The sequence below is a fragment of the Amia ocellicauda genome, chromosome 5 (assembly GCF_036373705.1).
Source record: "Amia ocellicauda isolate fAmiCal2 chromosome 5, fAmiCal2.hap1, whole genome shotgun sequence".
Lineage (NCBI taxonomy): Eukaryota > Metazoa > Chordata > Actinopteri > Amiiformes > Amiidae > Amia > Amia ocellicauda.
Window position 1 is genome coordinate 25,384,420 of NC_089854.1, and position 18,573 is coordinate 25,402,992.

Genomic DNA, 18,573 nt, shown 5'->3' on the forward strand with positions numbered 1-18,573 from the left:
TTGTAAATTGCTAAACCTACCAGTAGCAGTACTCGTCACGCAAAGGATGGGCAAGGTAAGAAATCCGAGAGGTTGTTTCTGGGACCTCGTTTCTCATTAGCATTTCTTACTCATTGTGTAAAGTTCCTGTTAGTCAAGATCTAAAAGACACATGCTGGAGCTGCCATAGGAGAACTGCTTTCTTAAACAAAAAGAACAGAAGTAAAAAATTCTCCAAGTGAAAGTCTGGAAAAAAATAACCAAAGAGTCTGGGGATGAGCATGTGGTTTGTCTAGGCTTTGATTGATTGACTTATTGTCCGATTAATGGGGACAGCTGACTGAGTGCACTGGTAAAGGCAAGTCTGTTAGTTATTTACAGAGCGCAGCCTCACAAATGCTCCCTCAACCACTGATCGTCTCTAATATGATCTGGCACAGCAGAATAGGAAGGAGTTGGGAATATGCTACTGTATAAAAGGGAAAGAAGATTAAATACGATATATTGTTGTTTTTTTTCCGAATATATGTAGATAAACATTGGAGGGTGTTTTTGTATGTGTGTTTGTTTTCTAAACTGGCTCCACCTTATTTTAATCCTGTGTAATTAAGAGACTATGAATCATCCCAAGGGAGTGGAAATTTCAACAGTTCAAAGAGAACAGGGTGCTTTTCTGCTGTAATTTCAAATTACTGATTTCTGTTATTAATTATACATCTTAAGTGCCTTTGAAGAGCGAAGCAGACCGTCCTTCATCGGGAAGACATTATATTTAGCAAAGAAAAAGAAAAAACAAATGGGAAAAAACCCCCAGAAAAAACATACTGCTTCAGATAAGGCTGAGTTTCCAGGAAAATAACGACGGATTTTTCTGGTTTGGTTGTCTAACAAAACATCTTAGTCTCTGACTTCAGTATATCACTGTCATACTGAATTGGTGTTTGGAAGCAGGGAACAAATTGTGAACGAACTTAAATAACTGCCCTTGAGCAATACTTTGAGGGCTTCGCCACACAATCACAGATAATATTTTTCATTCCTCTTGTCTCAACCAATGTCATCCTAATTTTACTCAAAAAACACACAACAACCAAAAACTAAAACTTGTCACCAATGTTTAGTTTTTCATAAATGTGCACAATGAAGTTCAAAAGCACCCCAAGGGAGAGTGCTCACAGATTGAAAGAAAAATGCACAGTACTCTTCTCAGATTTGAATAGATTTCCAGTGGTCAAGTAATTTACTTAACTACCTTTCTCATAGATTTCTAATGTCTATCATTTACTTTATCAGTTTAGCCTGATAAAGCAAAGGACATCCCAAAAATACGGAGACTGTACATTTGGATAATGGACTTTATAAATGTATTACTATCTTATGCCTTTGTTGTGCCGTTTCCCCTGCCAAAGACTCGAGACATGCTGTAACTTTCTTTTGTTCTTCTCTACTATAAACTTTGCTAGAACAGCCGATTGGAATTAGGATATTTAACCCCCGATTGTCAAAGATAAATACATTAAACAATAACAGAATGATACATGTATATAAACCATTGAACATCTGAGGAAAGGCAAAAGAGTAGAGAACAATATAGAATAGGAATGCAATCGAATGAAAATAACGATGTTGGATACATTCAAAGATAAATTCTTTGGCTCACATTTCCTATTGGAGAACACTGACTTGGGAATTTCTGGGAGAAATTACCACTATTTCTACTAACTTACAATAGTCTACATTATCTTACTTAATATAATTACTATTATAATCCAGTATACTACAGACCACCATTACTAATGAATTACAATTACAAGACCATAGAAATATAGACCACTATTACTATCAATTTAAAACTACATTACAGACCAATTTTGTAACCAGATTGGATCAACAATACTGTTAACAGTCTAAATCGACTTCTGACTAACTATGGTATAGTATATTTAAAAGAGGTCTCTTGAGAAAGGGTCCCCTTTGGTTAAAGAATCACATTTTTAGAAAATCAGATAAGGGAATTAAGTTTGTCTGCATCTTTTATAGTATGCATATATCAAATGTTTCAAGGCATGTTAGATATAAAGTGTCAAGATTCTTCCAGAAGAGTTGACATATGACAACCCTATGACTGTGCAGCATACTTATGCCTAAAAAAACTAAGGAAAGATAATTCAATATAATTTTCTACTATAATAAGTATGTTCATAGTTTTGAGGTTCTGTTGGAATGTACAGCCCAAATGAGATTCAAATGTACAACTGAATCACTAATATTATCCTTACCTGGAAGAGTGTGGCTGTGGGGTCATCCAGAGTAGTTTTTGGAGGAGCAATAACTAAACAAGAAATTATTAATTATTAGAACACAAAACAAAACATTTTGCTGTCTATTAAACACATATGATAAAATGTGTTCATGAATTAGAATTTACACTTGCAAGTAAAAGTAAATCTTTTGAGGTCTTGCACTTTTGTGTACACATCAATAACCATGCATTCGTTCAGAGTCCGGGGTGTTAATCTTAATATGGATATCCCCACACCTAGATAAAAGGAGGACCAGAAAAGAAAAAAAATACAACACTTCTTAGCAGCTTTCAAATTGAAATCTTTTATAATGTGTTTGAAAAATCACTGGAGGGAATCAATAAATCACACTTAATTTTTCAAGGCTTCCTCCACCCCCAAAACATAAGCTGTAATGGTGCCTTTTTTGGGCAAGACTAACATCAAAGATTTGCCGCAATCCTCCCTATTGCGCCTTCTGAGCTCACCCATGGCTTTTGAAGGTCTTAAGAAAGCATTATCGTTATTTGTCAGGTTTTTTTTGCAAGACATTTATCCAAGATACCAAGCCTTTGATACACTTTTTTGTTTTAAATGTTTAAAACCAATTTTAAATGTAGTTATTTTCCATTCTTCACTCCTAGAAAGCAATTATGTCTAGATGACAACAATTGCAAGGCCTTTATCCTTGGCATTCCTTCCTCCCAGTACAAGTTGTTTTCATTGAGACACAGACACAGAATACACCATACCTTATTGGAAAAACCAGGGTGGTACTGAGACAAAGATTCAAATTTAGTGACTGACGAAGGGACAGACATTGCGTTTTTATATTTTCCACATTTTAAACCATTTTCAGGAGGCTTTGGGAATGAAAATTGTGTTTGATCACAGACTGCAAGAAAAACAGACTTACTAAGACATTTGTACGTGGACTGGGATAAACAAAAATGTTTTATGAACCGTGTCCCGGCATTTGGTTCCAATGCCTATTTCGCTCATTTAATTTCTTTAAAACAAATGTCAAACTTAATTAAAACATTGTTGGTCACCCAACCCTTTTTTTAAATGGGATTTACTGTAAGGGATTAAATGCTAATTTGCCCTTTATCCTGTTTTTTTGTTTCAAAAGAATGTGATGCACTCCCCTGTGGTTTACCCTATTTAAATATAATAACATGTCTGTCGCATTTTCCCTCAGTGACAGCACGCCTGCCTTAGATTTAGACAAGCTCAACCAGTCCCAAGTCAGTACAATTAAAAGCTAAACTGACAAGAGATTTCTCATAGCTCTTTAGTGGAACATACAAATAACAGTTTCCATTGTAAAGCAAATGCATTATTGAAAGTCTCCAGAAAATAACAATAGTACATAGTTTTTACCTAGTTTAGACCGTATATGTGGTACTGAGATTCCAAAGTAAATACGGACCTGAATTAATTCTACAGAGGACTCCAGTCATGTGATGCAGAAGCTGATGAATGGCAAAACACCCATCTTTTGATTGAAGTCAGGGGATCTGTACTTACACAGGTAGAAACAAAGGTGGGGGTCCTCTAGATGCTTCCTCACGAACTCTCTCAAAGCACCAACTACAGAGACAAAATACAACATGGTGAAAGGTTAAACACAAAGATAACTTTTACCTTCTCAAATGCCCTTTAAGTCATGAAACTTAGACTAGAGAAGGAGATGATGGATTTACATGCATTTCTTCTTCTCTCTTTTTCTTGTGGGGGTGGTATATGGTTGCTATTAGAGAAACAGAAAACATGTTTTGTTTTTCTCTGTCCCTTGGTGTTGGAAAAGCATGCCCTCTGTCAATTACTGTCTGGGGTACCTGTCATACACCAGCAGCAGAGCTTTATCTCAATCAGAGGAGGTTAACCATACCCAGATTAGCATTACATGCATATTTGGGGTGATAAGTTTTAAGTGTTAGGCTCCTGTCCAAGGGGATGATGGTTTAGTTCTCAGCAGGATCTGAGATTCCAGCTCATGTGCTCATGGGTTCAGCTACTTCACCTTCCCAGGACCACCACGATGAGCCCTGCCAAGCACTCCTGGCTCTGGAAAGGAGGAATAAAAGAAAAGGTTTCTCCGGCCAGGATTCAGACCACAGCGCAGAGCTCTGCCAGGACACCCCGGAGATCTGCTGCACCTCAACCATCAAATCATCCCGAAAACCTCCTCCAAAACAATCAAGGTCGTGATTCTTTTCTGCAATCTCCCACCAGCCTATGTATTCATTCTAGCCAGACATCTTTCCCTTTACGATCAGTCCGCTGAAGCAAGCCATTCATCAGCCTGCAGTGTCAGTGCATCCTTTTACAAAACCTTTAACAGCCTCCAAAGTTATTGTTGCTCTTCTTTGGCATATAGACTAATGTAAGTTAACCTCAGGCCACCAGGCTTATTTTAGTCACGACATTACTGGGTTTATTTCAAGTCTCACAGCTGATATGCTCTGAAAGCAGTTAAATCCCCTCCAGGAACACCCAAGGCCTCGACAGGTTGACATGACAGCATTGGCAGTCAGAGGCTCTGTACTAAGTGACAGGAGCAGTTCATGTCAGGACTGACACATGCTTCAAGACCAGCCAGAGCCATCTCTCATGCTTGCCGAGTCTCTGTTTGACTGATGCTGGTGCTGTTGTCCCTATGCTTTTATGAGCACTGAACATAACAGTATTGTTATCTGACAAAGATTACGAAGCTTATTCGCAGACATGCAACACTGACTGCTTCACAATGTACACTGGGCTTGCTCTGAAAAAAGTGCCAAAATTTAACAAACAAAAAAAGCTCAGTCATAATTCTAAGCTTAATTGCTTTGAATACATGTGGCCAAGATGATATGAGAAGGCCTGGGGCTAGTATTGAACAATGTTAGAGAAAAATAAAAACACAACAAACAACTACTTTTAGTACCTACTGGAAATTTCAAAGTCAAAATCATAATGGTGTAATTCTTTTTTTTTTTAATACTATTTATTCATTTTTCAGTATCAAAGAGTCCACCATGGCACTGAATCCTATTTCTGACGGATACTGAGAATTATTGCCAGAAGTGGAAGATGGAGAGGCGAAGTAAAGCAACTGCGCTCTACAGCTAGGGTACCATGGTCACACAGCTTGTGTTTGTTTGAATGTGTAACGGAGGTTGCAGGAGTGGGAGCCAAACCCTCTTCAGAACATTAAGTGGAAGACTCTAATAAAATGAAACCATTGCAAGAATGAAAGCGAGAGACATCAAAGTCAAGTTGAATTGCACAAGCTGTTTGATCTCTGTTCCTCTCTCTTTTTCCCTTTTTTTTTTTTTTTAAAGATTTAGTCTGGCTCATGTAGAATCATTTACACTCTGGTCTTCATTATTGCAAACCCCTTTAAAATGACTATTATTGTACTTTCCAACATGTACATTAACGTAGGCCCTCTCAGCTGCATCATGATCAAAAATGATGACTGAGAGTTACCGAAATGTAGACTGAATAGACAATATATTTATAAACACATACATTGGGTCCAGACAATTTGCAGTAAATGAATGAAAATTACTGAAATTCAGCTGGTTAAAAACCTCCGGATTGTAGAGTGTTGCAATAGGTTGAAGCTTATAGTTGGTAAAAAAAAAAAAATCCCATACCCAAAGTCACAAATAATACAAACAATATATATGTAGTTTTGAATAAGCTATATACATATATGAAAAATAAAGAAAAGTGTCAGTTAACACCAAGGATTTTTAAAGAAAATGCCCCAAAAAAGCGATAAAACAACAGAGATCACTGGTGAAGTAGGCTTTGAATAAACTGAAAATCTTTGTTTCAAAGATTAACACTGCAATTTCTGATCCAGATCAAATGCATCGGAACATCAGGATCAGTGGTGTTGTGTTTACACTGCCATTTGCTCAGGAATGTTTTAGGCTATAAGTAAAACCAATGCACTTGCATATTGTTTCACAACTGAAGCATTGAAAATAAAAATACAATTATACATTTTTACTAACATAAAATAACAAGCCATCTGGTATTAGTTTTAATAATATTTTATTTATAATACGGCAGTAGTAAACGGTGTTCTTATCTGCTCCACTGATGTGAAGGCTGTTTGTCTGCCCCTCTGTCTCTAAAACACATGCTGCCGCAGTGCATGCCGGAACTTTAGCGAGTGAAGCGTTTACACTGCCAGGATCAAATGCTACCGATGCATTTGATCCGGATCTGTACCATCTCCATGAGAGGTACATTTGATCTGATCGCTGAATGTTTACACTGTCATTTCTGATCCTTATCAAATGCTACTGATGCACTTGATCTGGATCAGAAATGGCAGTGTAAAAGCTCCTAATGGCAACTGAAAGCTCTTTTTAACTACTAAAAGTGGGACCTACATAAAGAAAAATGTAACCTGTAAATATTCCATCTTCTCACATTAATTGCCTTTCTAAAGTGCTCAGCCCAGGATCATGTTTGCCTACAAACAGGTTGGTATCATTCCGGTCATGCCAATTAAGCAAATTTGAATTTGTATGTCTTGCTTATCCTTAAAAAAAAATTACAATCAAAGTTGCATTTAATTTGTTTTTATTGATTTTTTTTATTGCCACTTTTTTATGCATATATATTGCAGCCCACAGTAAGTGCTAACAAAACACAATTAAAGTTTCTTTTTGTGTGAAACCTCACAGAACAGTGCTTGTGGCGTCTGTGAGGTTTTGGGCCAGAGCGCTCGTGACAGAGGCTGCTTAACTCAGCCACCAGAGCCCTGTTCTCCATGTGAAACAATGGAGACACCGTCACGCAAACCACAGTTGTCACACAATACCACACTACACGGGAAACAATGGAGAATGGCAATAAAAAGTAAAGAAGTAAAGAGGGAAAAAAAAAACATGAAAGCTTTTAAACACACTTCCATTTGTCAATATGGGCTGTTTCACTCAAGGGGTAAACTCAATAAAAAGTATATATATTAAAAAAAAAAACATACAGCTTTGAAAACAGTTAAGCATTTCACATTTGATACACATACAAGCTAATGACATTGGAGGCAATGCATGTCAAAACCTTATTTGACACTAGATGCTTTAGGTGCTTTGATCTTTCCAGTCACCTGAAAGTAATACTAAACATTTACGTCTCTTCTTGCAAGTGCTCTATTGTTGTTCCCGCTGCTGACTAAATTGTTTGTAAATGACGATGAAGGGAAATGTTTCAAAATCAACATTGAATTACATATAAGTACGGGTAATTTTATTCATAAATTGATGTTATTTAATTCAGTTTTTTTATGATTATTACGATTTATTTCTTAGCAGATATACGTTTACCATCCGTACACGTCAATATAAACACCATAAGCTGGGGCCCTGGTGGTCCTCCTGACTTAACTGGAAAATTGAATGGCAGTGATCACAGCACAGTCATCACATTGCTTATTTATTAATAAACATAGCTTATTTTAATGTATAATTTAAAAAAAAAAGAACAAACAAGAATACAAAAAAGAATGTACTCTAAAAGTAACGATTTCCCATTTACCCTCCCCATCCATATCTCCATATCTGATACCATAAAATACTTCAGCTTTCAAGCAGCATAACTGAGATTCAAAGAGCTTGTCTCTGGACAGCCCAGTGCTGTGAGTCGGTGGGGGGATACTTTATGTGCTCCTGACTCCTAGCAAGATGGGTTCAACGATTTGCGATGTGAAGATTGCACTCACCTGTCTCTAAAGGCCGGAAGAATCCCTGTAAGATGTGTCTGTCTGGAAACTGAACTCGCACGACCACCTGACCAAAAGAGACGAGCAACATTTTAACAAGGAAGAGTCTCACTTCAGAAATATTTACCATCATTAAGAACTTTAAACCTCAGTTACCCACAGGTTCACGTTTACATTAATTAATAGGGTATTCAAGCTATTTTGAATCTAACAAATCTTGAAAGAAAAGGAGATGCTGCGAGGATTTGGCAGTGTGGATGAAGTGCTCTCAAAACAGGCTGACATTAATGGTCATGTCATTTTCACAGGCCGCAGCTCTGATGGGTCTTCCGGGCTGGAGGGTCAAGTGCTGCTCAGCGATGCTCTGCTGGACAGGGGTAACCTATGTGAGAGATGAAAAGGGCTTTGCTCTCACCTTGGGGTATCTCTCCAACTTCTCCTTCATCTGAGACTCCCGCAGGGCCTTTGTCATCAGTGGAGCTTCTTCAAACAGCTTCCTGGTAGGGATAAAAAAATAAGACCAAGAATGGCTATTCTTACATGGCTATTCTCCAGATCCAGGTGCAGTGTAATTACAGCTCACCACACACAGTTCATCAGGATGCAAAGCCACATAGGAGGGATCAGTAAGTGACTTCCACAGAAGGGCTGTATTGAGATAGAAGACTATACCTGACCGTTCACTGCCTGGATATTTACATGAAACACAGCAGATTTTACGCAAGACGCAAACTCAACAGTTGCCCTTATTATGTAAAGTGACCTTATGGTATATTATTCAGCTTACTTTTAGGAGCTTAAGGTAATAAAATAATGTGAAACAAAGTCATTTAAAAAAATAAATAGTTGACATAAAATTATATGCGCTAAGACTGAAGGAGACATGGTTTTATCGTCAAAATCTACAGAGACGCAATGTTTATGGTTATTAGGGATGCAGCGATCAGTAACGGGCTGATATGGCAAACATTTTCAATATCATCTGGTTGATTTAAAATTACCGATATTTCTGACTGATGGTGCTGATTTGATCTAACTAAGCATCAGATTTGTTCTACTCCTGTGCCTGTGTCTGACATGCACAAACTGCGATGCGGTAATTAAGTGCCATATGCTGCTTTATTATTTATATATGCTTCGAATGTGTAATTTGTAATGCATGTTGCACTGAAGTATCAGAAGGAAACTCAGGAAACAGGAAAACCTGAAATAGACACCACGGAGAACACAGAGTTTCTCAACACACAAGCAGCAGAGAAACTCCCTCCTCCTACCAACCGACTCCCTCGGTAGCCCAATAAATAATAATTTATTCTTATTTATTCCCTGTTGCAGTTCTGTTAATAAAGCCTAACACAATTTATAAGTGAAAAACAGAACAATGTCTGTTTAAACAAACACAATAGCCTATATGTATATATATGTTTTTAAATACATCAAAATAGAGATGTGAGATTTTTGCAACAATTTGTACAAAAGTACAAAAAAACCTATATGAACACAAGCACTTTTGATCTCATCCCCACCGCCCACTCTCGTTCTATAGGTAAACAGATAATAGGAAAATATCGGTATCAGCCCAGAATTTTCATATCGGTGTATCCCTAATGGTAATTATTTTAAGTAAGCATAATGCCAGAGACTCAAAGATAACTAAAGGTCCAGTAAACAGCATGCAAGAGCACTTTTGAATTATCAGTCTGCATATAGTAGCGTGAGTGTTGCATCAGGGATGTTAGAGCAATCATCAATTGCAATATGAAGACATCTTAAACCTTCCGCTTGGCATTTTGAACTTGAGATACAGGCAGTCCTCCGTGTAGACAGATTACCACTTCATTAAACAAACCAAGAATTCAACAATAACACAGTCTTTAACATACATTCCGCTGTGAAAATTTCCCATAACCTCTCACCACTTCTAACACTTACAAAACCGTCTCATGCAAAATGATGGCAATTTCAAAAATTTATAGGAAATGGAAAGATGTTTTTTTTTTTTTTTAGATTAAACATACAATGTGAAAACATGTTTACAAGTGTGTGTGTATGTGTGTGTATATATATTAGCATCACAACAGTTTATAAAAAGACACACCAATAAAATAACAGAAAGGAACTTTCCCTCTCAAGAATTATCCTTAACAAGGAAAAGAAAATCATCTGCTTAACTCCAAAGCTGGGACAGATTATAAAAAAAACACAAAAAGCTGTTAAGGGAACAGCTCGATGTGGGTGACCACAGTTTCGAGGTTGACCAGAATAGGTCATAAAAACTAAATGAACTACTAGTACTGGCAGTAAGGAGTCATGTATTTAAAAAAAAAAAAAAACAGTTGGGTGTGGGAATTTATCCAATTACATTATCCCCCCTCAAAAAAAAAACAACAACAAAAAAAAGATTAATCTGAGGAATTCATGTGCTCTCAGAGGAATGCCAGATTGATTTATAGCTCGATGGATGCCTGGGGGGGAACTGTGGTTGGTTAATTCTATGTTATACAATTGGAGATGATTCCACAGAACAAGGGAGCCATCAGGCTGCCTCCTCCGCCTATAGGAAAGTGGGGAGCGCACACCAATTAGGGAAAGAAGACAGAGAAGCCGCCCAGTGCGTGTCAGTCATGCGTGCAAGCAGCACCAAATATCAAGCCATAATGGGCCAATATGGGTCTGTCTGTCTGTGGCGGAGCTAGGACATGCCCAGCCCCAATTAAAATTGAGTCAAAACTCAAAACTCAAAGTTAAGTCATACATTTTGGACCAAGGTGTACAATACAATGTTAAAAAGACAGGTCTGTTACAGGTAGGGTGCCGAGCACAAAAACATTAAATTACACCCAGGAGCTCACTGTGCATCATGAGATGAACATTACCTAGCGCAAGCACACAGGACAGAGATTCTCCCTCGCTTTCTCTGGATTGAAGCACCCGTTACCTTCAGACTAGTACCAAATAAGTGCTCTGTCAAACAACATTACAATTTTAGTGGAGTACAGCGGATTGTTGACTTTACATCTAAATCTGGTGGAGAGATTGGGGGGGTCATTTAGTCTCAATATAATCACATGACTCCTTATTGAAGAGAAGTTGTTTCAGCTTTGTCCGTGAACATTAGGGGGATTATAAAGCTGTTTTCTGTCAGTGTAAGCACCATGAATATTCTCCGGCTCTTAAGAACATAGTGAACACACCTGTCTGGGCACACAGCATTACATATTATTCCCAGATTTAGCTGGACTTGACGACTTAGTTTCAGCAATATTGACTGATGTATTTACACACACAACCTGCCCTGTTTTGATTTAAGAAACGGAAGCTTTCCTCTCACATCTGCAGAGATCAGATTCAATCCCAAAGGTGAAAGAATTCTGCATCTGAGGGCTTAACAAGCCCAGACCAATGTGCAAACTTACTTCAAAGTGGCAATGGCACAGATTTAATTTAAACCAGCTAAAAAGCACAACATAATCTCATCAGTTTCCAGTAGATTATGTTTTTCTTTCTCTTTGGTTTTTACATAGACTCATATGGCTACTTCCCAGAACATATTTCCAGACCCCTTCCTTGAAGACCTCTTTATTCTGACCATTCAAGGCATCAGTACAAAATTGGACATAGGTGACTGATATGGCCTGAGTGAGGCTTTTTCTGCATTATATGTCTGATACGTAGCAAAATAAAAATTAGAAACTGCTAAGTAATACTTTGACAGAGTTATTCTTTTAAATCTCACCATAATGCTGCCGATAAAGAATTTGTCTTATCATGACAGACAAATGAGAAAAGTCATTTTGAATTAGTGGTCTTGGCAAGAACTTGGATGATTGTACAACTGCTGTGAGCCAAATATTTTAACCTCAATACAACAAATTTATGTAATTACAGAGCAACATGAAACAACTAGTATATTTTGTTGACACCCCATGTATACGATTGCAATAAACATTTTATTGCTCATCAGAATTTTCCAGAAACTAAATACAATTAAATATACTTAAATTAAAATTAAAACGAAGATGGGCAGACTGTCTAAAACATTAGTCAATTGTGGTTACATTCATTTACCATTACCTCAAACCACCAGAAAGCAGATGTACATCAAGAAATGTCTATTTTGAAGAATAACTCGTAAAAAACAACAACCCAGCAATACACTTAACTGGCAGAAAAAGAGGTGTTTTGCAACATTCATCACTGTCTTTTACATTGTGATTCCAAGGGCTTTTAATTAAGGAACTGCAAGTTACAATTTTTAGTTTAAAAATAATTCAGCGTGCTCTTTAAATACCCATGGTCCCCTGAAAATGAGAGGTAAGTCATTTTAGGTAGGTCAATAATAGAGGCTACATTTAAATTCCGATGCCCTCAAGTGAACTTTTCTAGAGTGATTTCATAACATTGGCTCTTATTTTCAGGAAATGTGTCACTGTCCTGGGTTGCCTGGCAAGGATATGAAGACATCTGACAGAAAACCTGCATTGTGTGAAATGTGCGATTTAAAGCAAGCATGCCATGATGCCTCCCTCAAATCCCTCCATCCCTTGTAAACCAAAGCTCATCTCATTCCTGTCCTGGCCCTCTCAGACCCAGCTAAACTCTCTGTTTCTCTTCACGGATACACTTCTGTTTTGTGAAAGCCCAGAACACACAGGAGAGAACCTGAAGGAAGTCATGCTTAAAGCACTTTCTTGTGAAATGTGATGGTTTATCATAGACAAGTGTCCTTTCTTGTATTGTGATTGACCGAAAAGCGGGATAAAAAAAAAAAAAAAAAAGTTACCGTTCGCTCTTGAGCTGTGCAAACCGCCTCCTGATGTCATCGACGGTCACCTCAAAGAACTCATCTGGAAGGTCTTCGGTGTCGCTGTGGCGACGCTCTCCAGCATCTATATGATACACAAGGGGCTCTCTGTCCACCGGCTGTAATGAGAAAGAAGTGTCAGTTTTGTGGGGACTCTCACGAACACTAACTAGCAGAAAAAAACTGTCACTTTGCAACTTTCTCCACCGTCACTTTAGTTACATTGGCAAAACCTGAGACTATACAGCACACAGGTTAGAGCTCCCCCCTGAGGCCACTGTCAGTACAGCACAGAGTGAAGGTTGATAAACCAGCAGTGTTCGGAGGGTACTTTTCAGAAATCATTACCCACCACATTAAGTTTACATTGGTTTCCTTTTTTTTTTTTTTTTTTTTTTTTTGCCTTTTTTAACATTAGGATCATGTTAAAGTAAGCATGGTGGGAGATGCCTGCTGGATAAGGTTCCTGAATGTTAAAAAGAAAACTTATTTTAAAATCTTGATATACATTTCAGAAGGAAGTAATGTATAGGCTACCATTAATGTAAGTACCATAAGTGTATCTTTGTGCCAGTTTAGCCTCCCTCTACACTACTGTAGTACTCCTCGAGGACCCGATCTCAGTGGGGCACCCGTCATGCCTGTCTGACAATGTGAAGGGATACAGGAGCTCGTAGGAAATGATGGACTCTAACATGCTTCCTTTATGACATGCCTCATTTACATTAAAAACAATAATATTAAAGGACGCTAAAACATTCACGATATAGAATGCACCAAATACAACATTCGGAGAGGTGCACACACACTCAGCACTCACAACAGCAGTTAAATAAGTTATTAGAATATTACTTAAAAAATATGTTTTAATAAATTAAAGCGACCCTTACAGGAATGGTAAACATAAGCTTTTGCTTTTACAAAACTAAACAACTTAATCCCATCTTATCTGCTGGTTAATGTATATCTCACAAGATTTTTTCTTCCTTCTTCCTTCTTAAGAAAAGCTTTTTCCAGCTCAATGCATTCAATGTCTACTGTATGTGTGTGCGCTTGGCTTGTTCTTTTTTTTTTTTTTTTTGCATATCAAGATTCTGTCTTCTTCAGACCCGTTTGCTGAAATGAACATGCCTAACCTCAACTCCATTTCCTGGATCATAAGCAATGGGATAGAGAAAACAGGAGGAAGAGAGAAGACGGGACAGATATTTTTAGATGTTTTATAGAAAGCACCATTTCAGCCTTGGAGAGCAGACACCGAGCTTGGCTCGGCGACATGCCCACTGTGGTGCGACACTCTGGCTCAGCCTGCTGCCAAGCTCCAATCACCATCCGAGAGGCTTCATTTATGGCCAATATGACAGGCCTTTAATCTGACAAGTCACTTTGTTCTTCATCCTGGGTCTGTTTTGATGTCTGCTGCATCAAGGAAGGGAGGCCCTATTGTCAAACCGCTTGTGCTTTTTCTCTTTCTTTCTTTTCCTTTCTTTCTTTATCTCTCTCTAGCTCATTCATTCTGTGACCAAGAGTGTTCAACAAACAATTTAACAGAGGACGTGGAGAAGACAACCAAATACAAAAACCCATTTCGACCAACTGAGGAATGTGTTTCAGGAATTTTCTGTGGTTGTACAGGGGTAAGAAACTGTGTACATACATCAAATGTTTCACATGACAGATCGCAATATAAAACAGTAGTGTAATATAACATGCCACCAAAGCCTCACTGTGTTGTTTAGTAAACAGTAGTTTAAATATGAATTACTGTGATTGATGTAGGTTGATGACTGGATTAAAACTTCCTATGGTTGCTTCTACAGAAACATAGAGCATGGAGAGTAACCATACAGATACCTCTGTGTGGGATCCTGGAAAGATCTCATTCTCTGAGCTTCAGAGCCCCATGATCACACTTCAAAAGCACCTATAATTCTGACACTGATGAGTGTCAATTACAAAAAAATATGAATACCCAAAGAGTACATTGACTAGTTCCACCCCACCACACAAAAACAACAAACTCAAAAACATCCACATAAACATCAATTAAATGGTACCATCTAAGATTTTTTTTTTCCTTCTAGCAACATGCATCTCAGTATGAGTTAATTGAAAAGGCATCCCATGAATTGAGAGTTATATATACCTCTAAAACATCCTCTCCCTGCGCAATGTCCCATTCTCCATGTTTGGCACGTACTGGGCCCTGAAATGAAAATTAAAAATAACAATTACAAAAGCATTCTTAAAAAAGAGCCTGATCAAAATTACAAGGCTTTGTCCAACTATTTCTGTCATTAAAGTGACATTTGGAAAGTCTACCCAGGCCAGCGTGGGTGGTGGACCTATTTTTTATTTTTTATTATTTTTTTAGAAAACATACCACAGTCCATTGTAACTACAGGGTAACAGCATGATAATTAGAGCTCTCAACCAGAAGACCTTAGGAGTGTCCCCATGAGGAACTCTCCTCTGACATCCATCTCGGGTTTTCTCTCCAAGAAATATGGAATTTTATTTTTATTTCATTTTTTCCCCCTTTAGTTTGTTTATTTATAGGTGGTGTGAATCAAAGCAATGCCTTTAATAAGGTGCATTTGTAATTATTCAAAATATGCAAATAAACTGCAATATAACAGGGGAATTAAAGTGGAATCTCTACTTATCTACTTATTACTTATCACTACTTATTATGAGCAAGAAATACTAGTTTCTGGCAGTCCCATTAGCGGATAAAATTCATGGATGTAATTAAAAAACTTTTTTTTTTTTTTTATTGATGTACACATTATTATTACACAAAGACAGTTGTTTATGTTAAAGTGGGATGTACAAGCATTACTAAAATCCCAAGTGTATTATATTTTATTTGGTCAGTTAATCAAAGTTTGTATTCCTTCTTAAATCACTACTCAGGAGCAAAATGACATCAGCAAATTAAATTACTATTGGTTTCAAATCCATGTCAGTCCACAGAGATTAGGCTCCAAGGCCCATTCATTGCGTCTGTTGTGTGTTAAACTGACAGCTGAAGCCACACACACTATAGGGTTAAGGCTGGAAATGTGGCAAAATATCAACCAGCAAGACAAAGCTGCCAAAAAGGATGCTGCCAGTTCTTTAATGCTTTAAACACCAGATTTATTTCCAAACAATACATCAGATCTAAAACTCTGCTCAGCCCCGACGTCACTAATTGTAACTACTAGAAGTCAACAACCTTGATAGTACCATTCAGAGCGCCTTTGATGAAAGATTTATCTCAAACTGTTTCTAATATAGTTTAACAAGCAGGGCTCGCCAGGCGAGTTATAATCCTCTTTTGAAATGGCCCACTGTCTCTTACCCCAGACTCACTGGAACACACGTTATTGAACTTGGAACACAGCAGTCACAGGGATCCTAGAACTTAAGTAACAAGTAACGAGGAACAGGCAAGTTTGCACCATATCATTAAGAGTTATGATTAACACACATCATACAGAATAAAACTTCATTCCTTTTTCATTGGCCGAAAAGTATTAAGAGTCCTTCATCAAATAAGTACATTCTTCTTTCTCTTAGAAAATAAACAATGTACAAACAAAATGTATTCTGACCACTTTTTACACAACACATCCCTGGGGGTTTTCCATCTATTCCTTAATGACTTAGCACTGTTGTAAAACAGAACTCCATACTTGTTTGTATGTGGTGCAAGTCGCACAAACATTATTGAGGCCATCTCAATAAATATTTCCTACAACAAATATTTTCCATCTGCAAACATGCTTTCTGTTAGCACGATACACCTTTAGCATTCCCAGCTCCTATGACAGATATACAATACACAACTCACTGCTGCCTTTTCAAACACATGGAGATTCGCAAGTGAAGCCCAACGGTAATTAGAACTTAAACATCCGTAGATTTGCTTCTGCTTTTCTTGGCACTAGTGGATGGTGTCTCCCAGGTTTCAAAGCTAGCTTTCCTCTGCTCTCTCGGCTGCATAATTAAAACACGCTGGAGCCACCTTGGCCACGGAGCTCACAAAGGTGATTAAAAGAGAAACCAGATACTTTAATTAGCAAGTCAGCTTTGTTCACAAAACTAATCTAAACGGCAATGGCTCCCGGTTGAAGGAAGCTCCGGAAGTTGGCCCGGAGTCAAGTTGAGCGTTATTCTAATGAGCGGGTGCAACTACAAAGAGAACCTGATCATCCTTATCAGCAGCCAGTGCATTAAGCAGTTACTAAGCCCGGACTGCTAGAGAATCTCAGCACTGCAGATCCAATGCTGTGCCAGCTAACCTGTGCTAACCTTTCCCCTGAGTGGCAAGATTTATTTTTACACTCCCTTTAATTTTTATGTACATTTGTTCAGAAAAATAAATACAATTGGAAGTTCTGACACAAGAAGTCATGGAAAGCTGGTGAAATATTTCTTGCACTCCAATAATAAAAAAAAAAAAATCACAGAGTCTCCAACCTTCCCACAACGGCCTTTTCGTTCTGCTAGAGTAATTTTTCCGATTCAAACTGGAGCCCTTAGTGCAAGAGTATGTTCTTGAGTGATAACCAGTACCGGGGAGGAGAGAAGGCCAATGATGACACTGTCTCTTATTAAAGATTGTTTTTTAAAAAACATGTTCATGTTCCAGTTGAGGCCATTCATTAAGAAACCCAAGACACTTAAAATTAGTAATCTTTCCTTTTAAAAAACGGTCGACCACACAAGAGTGCTTTTTCCATCTGCCCAATTCAACGTACGGAACCTCAACAAAGACATTCACAGAGACAAAAGCGCAGTTTCGGTCTCCGTAGTTATTGTTCTTGGTAATAAATGTTGCTAATGACTCGGCATCACTGGGACTTCCCACTAGACCACTGGCTTCTCCCAAGAGTCGCTTTGGCTCCACAGCTGTCAACAGTTCAGGGCTCAAGAAACAACAACAAAAAAAGAAGGGCAAAAAGAAGAAAAAGAAAATCGAGAAAGAAAAAGTTGCCCTTTCATCTCCAGCCTACTAATTAATGCAGCTGGTAAAGGTCATTACACAAAGGAGCATACAACCCCCGCCCCCACCCACACCACCATTAAACAGAATCCTCCAGATTTAAGGGAACGAAAACCAAATATGGTTTTGGAGGGTCTTTTATTTTTTCATCGATTTTCATTTTTGAAAGCTCTGTAAAACTGAAGGCTTGAGCGTTCTGCACACACACACATTTGTATGGGTATAAACTAAACACTCATATACCAAAATTCCCACAAGTTATATGCAGACTCCAGCTTCTCATGCTTTGTGAAACTGTAAATTGACTTTTTCTCCATAGTTTCCCACCGTCTTGGGAATAAAACCATCTCTCAGGTCTTTGATCAGGGAGTTGTACCCATCTCTCTCTGGCCTCCCTAATTGTAATAGCCCATATGGTATCCCCCCGAGGCTGGCCAACTCATGGGCAGATATCAAAGGCATGTATTTACAGTTATCTCTGGTACGCCAAGGAAGTAATCAGGCCTAGTTAGGGGTCAGCGCTCTGGCCTAGGACAGGAACAAAAATGACTGACGCTGACTTCAAAGAGAGGTGATCCTCCAACTGTTATTATAACTTGGAACTATAAACACTGTAATCGAGAAAGGGCAAAAAACAATCCTCTCTGATTTGCAAAAGGAAATCTAGAGAAACTACCTATGAATAATTAAAGCTACTGACATCAAAGACTATAAGCTGGTTTGGCCTGCTAAATGTCCATAACATACAAAAACAAGCAAAATGCATTATTTTATCCAGTCCTGT

The 18,573-nt window shown here is 38.1% G+C and overlaps 1 protein-coding gene across 1 annotated transcript in view; it reads right to left on the minus strand.

The window, feature by feature from the left end:
• The window catches only part of aspscr1 (ASPSCR1 tether for SLC2A4, UBX domain containing), a 61,755-nt gene that overhangs the window by 20,765 nt on the left and 22,417 nt on the right, over positions 1-18,573 (minus strand). The window contains exons 8-13 of the mRNA XM_066704565.1: positions 14,943-15,002; positions 12,776-12,915; positions 8,408-8,489; positions 7,993-8,059; positions 3,792-3,854; positions 2,259-2,311 (exon numbers count right to left, since the gene is read on the minus strand). Of these exons, the coding sequence (XP_066560662.1) occupies positions 2,259-2,311; positions 3,792-3,854; positions 7,993-8,059; positions 8,408-8,489; positions 12,776-12,915; positions 14,943-15,002 (465 nt within the window). The remainder of the gene's footprint in view (positions 1-2,258; positions 2,312-3,791; positions 3,855-7,992; positions 8,060-8,407; positions 8,490-12,775; positions 12,916-14,942; positions 15,003-18,573) is intronic.